Genomic DNA, 8,606 nt, shown 5'->3' with positions numbered 1-8,606 from the left:
AGATTCTAAAATTGAAATTTATGTCCAATTATAAATACTTGAATTTATCAAATTACGATAAAATGCTAATATAATATGTCACCAAGGAGAAAAATTAAAATTAATTCTATACAATCGTGTGCGCACATGTACCTCTTGCCCTCTTCGTCTCCTTTTGTCATTCCTCCATCTCATCGTTCTCGATGGCGTCTTTACGAGGAATCAATTTCTTGAGGTAATATATCTTTTAAATTTTGTCTAGATAAATAACGTAGCATAAACGTATTTTTTTCTATATAAGTGTTAATTTGATATCGAAGTTTGATACTTCGTACTTGAAATATGGACTGTAATTTCAAGTTGGCTAAAATTTTAATAGTTTACAAATATACTAGTATAATAACATCAACAAAAATAGAAATAGTGCTACTGTTGAATGATTTTTCAATTTTGCGGTATTTCTGTGTTGCCAAAATGGGACGTCTCTATCGTCTAAAAATAAAATAATTAAACAATCCTTTTGAAATGTGTAGCAGAGTCAGTTACCTCCATATCCTATAGCTCATCACTTCCGGTGAGGCAAAACCCTAACCCTAACCCTAACCTGAATTTTGATCCTAAATGGAACCGGCGAACGACGATGACCACCGAGCTAATGGCTCCGACCACAGTCATTTGGCTAAGAAACCTAAGCTGTCCACCAGCTCGTCTTCTCTCATTACGGATTCCGAAATATGCGAAGAGTTCGCCCATCATCAGACCGGGATAGCTCGTATCAATAATGGCAGCTTCGGTAGCTGTCCGGCATCCATCATCGCAGCTCAGAAGCGTTGGCAGCTCCGTTTTCTACAGCAACCCGATGACTTCTTCCTTAACCATCTTCAGAAGCGGATTCTACATTCACGGACTATTATCAAGGATGTTATTAATGCGGAGCACGTGGATGAGGTATCTCTTGTGGATAATGCTACTACTGCCGCTGCTATCGTTCTTCAACATGTTGGATGGGCTTTCGCGGAGGGACGGTTTAAGAAAGGAGATGCTGTAGTCATGCTCCATTGTGCATTTCAAGCTGTTAAGAAATCGATTGAAGCTTATGTCACCCGGGCTGGTGGTTCTGTGATCGTTGTTCATTTGCCCTTTCCTCTTCGTTCGGAGGAAGAGATTGTTGCGGAGTTTCGGAAAGCCTTGGCTAAGGGGAAAGCGAATGGAAAGAAGGTTCGGTTGGCTATCATTGATCACATTACATCAATGCCGTGTGTTGTCATACCTGTGCGTGATTTGGTTAAGATTTGTAGGGAAGAAGGTGTTGAACGAGTGTTTGTCGATGCTGCGCATGCCATTGGCAGTGTTCCTGTCGATGTTAAAGAAATTGGAGCTGATTTTTATGTAAGCAACTTGCACAAGTGGTTTTTCTGTCCTCCATCGGTTGCCTTTTTGTATTGTCGGAAATCACCTGTATCACCTGATCTACACCATCCTGTGGTGTCGCATGAATATGGTAATGGACTAGCCATTGAAAGTGCATGGATAGGAACGAGAGACTACAGCTCTCAGCTAGTTATACCTGAGGTGTTAGAATTTATAAATAGGTTTGAGGGTGGGATTGAGGGAATTAGGTTGAGGAATCACAAGGCTGTGATTGAAATGGGACAATTGTTGGCCAATGCTTGGGGAACATCGCTTGGCTGCCCCCCGGACATGTCTCCAGGTATGGCAATGGTTGGTTTGCCTGTTAACCTTAGGATTCTCAGCGATAAGGATGCTTTAAATTTGAGAAATCATTTGCGTGACCATTTTGCGGTGGAAGTCCCAATTCACTACGAGGAAATAAAGGAATTACAGGATGGTGATGGCTACGTGACAGGATATGCTCGGATTTCTCATCAGGTTTACAATAAGGTTGATGACTATATAAAGTTGAAGGATGCAATTCTTCAGCTTGTGCGAGACGGAGTAACTTGTAAGATGCTTCACTCAGAATAAGAGGTATCGTTGTGCTTGTACAATTCTTTTTCCAACACATGATTGTTAATTAAGTGCACACTAGATATCTTACAAGTTTGTGTGCTGTACTTCATGTTTATTGTCGTGTGCATAGCGTCATATTTCTTTTTAATCACTTAAACAAGATGATGCTTCCAAGGATAGAGCAGTGTACCATAAAAGAGAAGCTTCTTGTTCCTATATTTAAATTATATATCTTATATATGAAGTATTGTGATTTTACTGGAATAGTAAACGAGCTAGACTGTTGTCTCCTTAGTTTTGCTCCGTTAAAGCCTCATGTCGGTGTTGAGTAATGAACTGTTGTCTCTTTTTTTAAAAAATTTTGCGCATCCAAAGGATAGCGGCTGCGGGTTTTCCTTGTCATAAAAAAAATAAAAAATCGTGTACTAAGTGATCCCATTAAGAATCGGTAGTTCGTTTATGTCTCAACATTGAGGATGTTGGATTGGTATTGGCAATACTGGATGCTGAAATAAGTTACTTTAATCCCAAACAGTCTCAATTGTACAAAACTCTCTTGATGAAAATGAAATGTACTGGATTCGTTGATTTTGTGATATTTTTTAATTTCCTGTTGATTGTAAGCTCATACTTCACTTCTCACTTTAAGCGTTTTTGTCGCGTCTTTGCTTTGGATATTTAAAACACTGAAATACAACATTACTAATTCTCAAAAAGAGGTTCCAAAAAATAGAGAATTTACAGAAAGACAGAAGTCTCTAGGGAAGTCACCCAATCTTTTATACAAATAAGAGCCTGATGGATATATACCAAAAAGACATTAAAGATGGAATGCTATGCTTTATGTGCACTAAAACAAGCTCTTCCCCTTCAAAGATCTTCCTTTTCTCTATCCTCATAATATCTATTTAAGTGCTAATAAAGCAACATCCACGATCTGCTTTTTCTCTTTTCCTGTAAAGGCCCAAGTAATAGTGCATCCTTCCCATTTTTTTGAATGGTCCTTTGTATCTGGAACCATCTTAAAAGCTTCCAGCACAAGAGTGATACTTTGTAAAATGCTGTAAGAGATGATCCATGTCATCTCTCTAGTGTATACGCTGGGACATGTTATTTTCTCCTTGTATGGTATCAGTCAATCCTTACCTTATGAGCTATCTTTTGAAGCTGATTTAGGATAAAAATTTGCTTTTATCGTTGTATTAGAATTGTACATTCATTTTTTTGATATACAGAGTAAAACAAATTCATGTTATAGGTTTTATTCAACGTGGTCCCCCATGTCATATGGTCATGCTTCAGATGTTCAGCCCTAGGCATACGGGGATTCAAATGCCTTACACTAGTTGAGAGAATGATTGTTGTGTCCCTATATGATCTTTGACATTTCTCACATATTAACTAGCTTTTGAGATTGAGTTAGGCTCAATGTGTTTCCTCAAATAATCTGTTTGCATTAAGTAAGTCCTTACTTCTTGGTGCATATACTGTAGTGCGGCACAGATGGGGCAAAACGACTAACTTACATTGCACCGAGTTTTAAGTGCTAAGATGACTTCTACAAAATTGCAGTAGATGAGCAAGAGAGGATGATGATGAGATATTTTGACTTGTATAGCATCAAACATATCTTGGATTGGATAATTTTTTTGATGAAAAGATGATGTGGTTTTCATTGTGTACAAATAAAACAATTGTTTTCTAGATTATTATTGAACTCCTAATTTGAGACATACCCCAAGATGTGTGCTATTGACAAGAAGAATCCACTTAGTAGAGATGGAGAGGGGCAAATCTCTGTCGGATCCAGCCTAACAAGTGGCAGCCCAATACAAGGTTTGTGGAGTCGGGGGCCAAATTGGAGAAAAGGAGAACTTTGCACCCAATTCAAATTTCAGAATCAGAATTAGTAAAACCCTGCCCAAACCAAACCCTGATTCGGTCAATGTTAATTCTTGAAACTGGAGAACCAGATACTTTGGCAACTGGACCTACTAAGGGTTAGAAATTAAACCAACTGAATGGATACCCCAAGGTGTGCACTAGACAAGAAGAATCCACTTAGTAGAATTGGAGAGGGGCAAATCGCTGTCGGATCCAGCTTAACAAGTGGCAGCCCGATACAAGGTTTGTGGAGTCGGGGGCCAAATTGGAGAAAAGGAGAACTTTGCGCCCAATTGGCCCAATTCAAATTTCAGAATCAGAATAAGTAAAAGCCTATCCAAACCAAACCCTGATTCTGTCAATCTTAATTCTTGAAGCTGGATAACCAGATACTTTGGAAACTGGACCTACTAAGGGTGAGAAATTGAACCAATTGAATGGATATCCCTGAGATGTGGGGGTAGACTCTGAACCATATGTGGTGTGGGCATGGAGGACAATCAGGAACCTATGGTCACAAATGGATGGAAATATGTATATCAAGGTGGGCAATGGAAGCAAAACTAAATTTTGGAAAGATGGCTAGATAGATCAAACCTCTCTTGGGTAATTTTTTCAGATTTGTTTCTAATTTGTGAGAACCCTGATGCTTAAGTGAGTGACTGTTGGACAGAACAGGGATGGGACATCTTTTAGATGACTACTTAATGACTGGGAGGTCGAGAGGGTGGCAGCGGTACTGGAAAACCAGCTGGAATGAATATAACAACAACAGCCACAAACAAGATCCTGTGGAAACAGACTAAGGATGGAGTCTTTTCAGTCAACAATGCCTACAAAAGAGGACTGGACTACAGGGGATGGCATGGGGCCCAAAATATTATTCTGGTATTCCTACAAAAGTGAAGTGCTTCACCTGGTTAGTGATAAAAAGAGCATGTCTAACACAAGAAGTTCTAAAGATGAAAGGCAGCTGGTCCCAGGGTGTTTCTTGTGCAACTTGATAGCGGAAACAAATAACCATCTTTTCCTGCATTGGAACCTGTTTCTCGACATGACAAGCATGAACTGGACAATGCAAGAACATACATCAGATCTGTTGAGCTGCTGGATTAGGAGGGGTAAGAGTCAAAAGAGATTGTGGAAGCTAAACTATCATGTGTATGATGGTTAGTCTGGAGAGAAAGAAATGGAAGATGTTTTGAAGATAGGTCCAATTCCATCCACAAAGTTAAATGGAATTGTAATTTGTAAAGTATCTTTACTTTGGTGTTAACAACTTTGTATAAATGATATAGATTAAATTATAGATTTGATAGGAAATCTGTAATTATCCCTTTCTGGAGGTAAGCAGCATATCCTTAATGCGGAAGAATACAACCTTACCAGTTTCATAAAAAGAAGATGTGGGGTAGCCTGTTGCATTAGGAAGCCAATTTAAGAAAAGAAAAGAGAAACAATGATCTCTCCTATGCATATCTAATAATATGACATAGGATTAAATGAAGCAACCATATATCTGGCGTTACAATTCACTGCTTTAACCCTTTCTCCCCCTAATATATGTTTTTCATTGTCAAAATTTCTCTTTTCCTCTGTTGGTCTACAGTAGATGATACAGAAAGCTAATGCCTTTGTATTCAAATGTCTTCTCTTTTTGGTCTTTGCAAACATCTGCATTTGGGTGGTTTTGTGTCACCAAGAACGATTTACAAGTACATATATTGAGCTTGTCCAAGTAGGTTCTCTCTTGATATGTGTTCACAGCTACACTGTACAGTAGATGATACGAAAGCTAATGCCTTTGTATTCAAATGTCTTCTCATTTTGGTCTTTGCTAACATCTGCATTTGGGTGGTTTTGTGTCCCCAAGAACGATTTACAAGTACATATATGGAGCTTGCCCAAGGAGGTTCTCTCTTGATACGTGTTCACACTATATTTTCATTAGACACAAGAAGAAAATACTTTGTGAACATAGTTTACTCATGCAAAATCCAAGTTTTATAAAAAAGACTATTTCTGTAGTTCATGTAGTCGGGTATGGTAGTATGTGTGAAGATTCATTTTCATATTTATTTTGAGTTGTATAACCTGCTTTTAGTTTATTGGATTTGGATATTTGATCAGTTTCTACATTGAAAGCTATGTAGGTAATTTTATTTATTCCTTTTTTGTTTTGTTTTGTTTTGTTTTGCAGGAATTCCTCAGATAGTTTATTGATAGGTTGTTTGACTAGTTTGTATGGAGTTTTGTACTCTGGAAAAACAAGTTGTAGAAGTTTTCTGGTTATCAAGAATAATCCTTGTAGAAGCAGCATTGTAAGCGGCTAATAAATACCTATTATCGTTCCAATTCGGAAGTAGAATTGTGATTATATTTCTGTGGTACTTCAAAGACTTCATTGCTTCTTTTTGGTACCTGGAATTCCTGGACTTTTTCTTCCGTCCTAAATAGTCACTATACATAGGGCCGTAAACTCCCTTCTTTTAGGTACATCCTTGCTCCTTAGCTTTAAACTATCTTCTAACCTTAATGAGCCCCTAAATGGCAATTCGTCTGCTACGTGCTTGTTAGCTGAAGATCTCTCCCCTCTTGTTCTACACTTGTTCCTTTTTGATATGTGCCATATAAGCTCTGGACATATATAGAAGATTACAAGCATTTCTCTCTCTTTAGTCATTTAGGAAATTGGGGAATTCCAGTGAAGTGCTTTATATCATTCACATTTTCATGTTACTCCAGAAAATTAGTAGACAAATACACTTCATTCTATCCAAACCACCCATGAACTACATGCTGGAAGAGTATCCGTTTCTTCGCTATTTTTAGCTTCAACCAACCAGTTCTCCATCCTTCTGGTCTAGATTGATGTTCAGCTATCTGACATTGACATGCATCTCAGATAATTAAGTAGAAGAGCGCAGACAGATTGGACGTTCGGTTGGAGGTGTCAAGAATAAATATTTTCTCCTTCGCAGGAAAATGAAGCATGGCTAGATAAAATCTTTCAAGATGCATGAAGTGATTAGAGTTCTTGTTGTCCCTCCGAAGACCGCGAATGAAATTGGAACGATATAGAGAATCAAGTTCTTGTTGGAAATTGTCTTCTTCTGTTATTTTTGAAGTATGAATCTTATTTACTGGTCTTTTACTGCTATGTTTATGTGCAATTTTGAAGAAGGAATGCTTTTGGAAATCTTACTCTCTAGTAGGCTTGAGATAACACAAAGGGATTATACATAAAGGATCAAGGACTATATAAAAAGTCTAATCTGAAATGGTAGAAAATTATGAAATAGAAACATAGATCGTAATATTTTTATTTCTTTTTGTCGCGATCTAGGTTAGACTTTAGAGGATGTCCAAGTGTGAAGTTGCGTGAGCGTAAGGGGTTCATCTGAACGCCCTTCGGTGATTTTACTAATTTTCTCCACTATTCTATATTATCAAACTGAGTAATGGGCTTCAATGCATGTTTCCTACTAACCCTTGTTATATACTTTATTTGCCATACGTGCATTATAAGGGTGTACCAGATGGTTTGGTGCGAGGGATTATCAATAATAGTGATAGGATAAAGAAAGATTATCTTGTTTGGTTGTCATGTATGGAATAATTTATCCTACCGTTTACAGTATAGTGGTGGGATAAGTTGTTCCTGAGATAACTTGTTCCCATTCAAACGATAACTTAAAGTAGTATAGAAGTATAGAAAATTGCGGCTAGGTTTAGTTTAACTTCAAACGGTTTTGTCACTTTTTATGATTTTTAAATAATATCTATGCTTTTATATAATTATGTATATAATTAAATAGTAGCATTTCATGAATTAAAAAATAATTAATTGATATTTTTTTTATTTTGTTAAAATTAAGAAGCTTGATAATTAATTTTATTTAAATTCTAGTAATTTGGTCACATTCTTAACTAGAACTGACTATAATTATATAGGGATAATTGTATAGAATGACAAACTAATAATATAAAATAAATATAGTAGCTACATTTGATTTATTTGTGTTCCATAGCAAACTGTTTGTCAGTCCCTCTCTCCCTCATATTCTCGCTCGCTTTATACAATAAAATTGTATAAATTGTGTTTCGAATTATATAAAACGAGAGAAAATTGTATATACACATGCAAATACATATATTTTTGTCTTATACACTTATAATTATATAATAAAAGTACTCCCCTGCCCAAGTCTCTTTTGCCTTTCTCTCTTTCTCGTTTTATACAAATTCAAATTAAATTTCTCTCATTCTCGTTTTATACAATTCAATCGTATATTTCGTGTCCAAGTCTTTCTCCCTTTATCGTTTTATACAAATTCAAATTGTATATAATCGTCCTATACAGTTATAATTATACAATTCGTTTTATATACTTCATTTTATACAATTCTTTGCCCAAGTCTTTTTCTCTTTCTCGTTTTATACACTTCGTTTTATACAATTCGCTTCAATTTTATATGTATAGCGAATTATATATATATATATATGTTTGCTATGCAGCACAATTATGCAAACTTTGCGATAACACACAAATATTATAAATCTTACTATTTTGTTAAACTCAACTTTCAGACCAAACCCAACAAACCCAAAGGTATTTTCCTAGGATGGTCCAAAGCCCACTGTTGAAAACCTTGAGGTACCTGAGTGGAAATACCCAACAAGTTTAGGGATCTGTTTATGAGTTCGACAAAAAAAAACACAGTATAAAACTTCTTGTTTAATTATAATTAAGTAATATATATATATATATA

The 8,606-nt window shown here is 36.4% G+C and overlaps 1 protein-coding gene across 2 annotated transcripts; it reads left to right on the top strand.

The window, feature by feature from the left end:
* Positions 1 to 436: 436 nt before the first annotated feature.
* LOC107008434 (L-cysteine desulfhydrase) lies at positions 437 to 7,033 on the top strand. Of its 2 annotated transcripts, none has more exons than XM_027914111.1 (2): positions 437 to 1,968; positions 3,444 to 5,963. In XM_027914111.1, exon 1 carries the CDS (start codon positions 601 to 603, stop codon positions 1,963 to 1,965), a length of 1,365 nt encoding a protein of 454 aa, XP_027769912.1. In that variant the 5' UTR covers positions 437 to 600; the 3' UTR covers positions 1,966 to 1,968; positions 3,444 to 5,963. The 2 variants fall into 2 exon arrangements, with proteins under 2 accessions (XP_027769912.1, XP_015062954.1); XM_015207468.2 differs by lacking the exon at positions 3,444 to 5,963 and adding an exon at positions 6,035 to 7,033 and having other exon boundaries at positions 438 to 1,968.
* The last annotated feature ends 1,573 nt before the right edge of the window (positions 7,034 to 8,606 follow it).

Source organism: Solanum pennellii, chromosome 1 (assembly GCF_001406875.1).
Source record: "Solanum pennellii chromosome 1, SPENNV200".
NCBI lineage: Eukaryota > Viridiplantae > Streptophyta > Magnoliopsida > Solanales > Solanaceae > Solanum > Solanum pennellii.
The sequence above is the reverse complement of the archived record's forward strand: the minus strand, read 5'-3'. Positions and strand labels throughout refer to the sequence as shown.

What these genes read in the sequence shown, in the direction of transcription:
- LOC107008434 (XM_015207468.2), top strand. Translation starts at nt 601, where the DNA reads ATGGAACCGGCGAACGACGATGACCACCGAGCTAATGGCTCCGACCAC.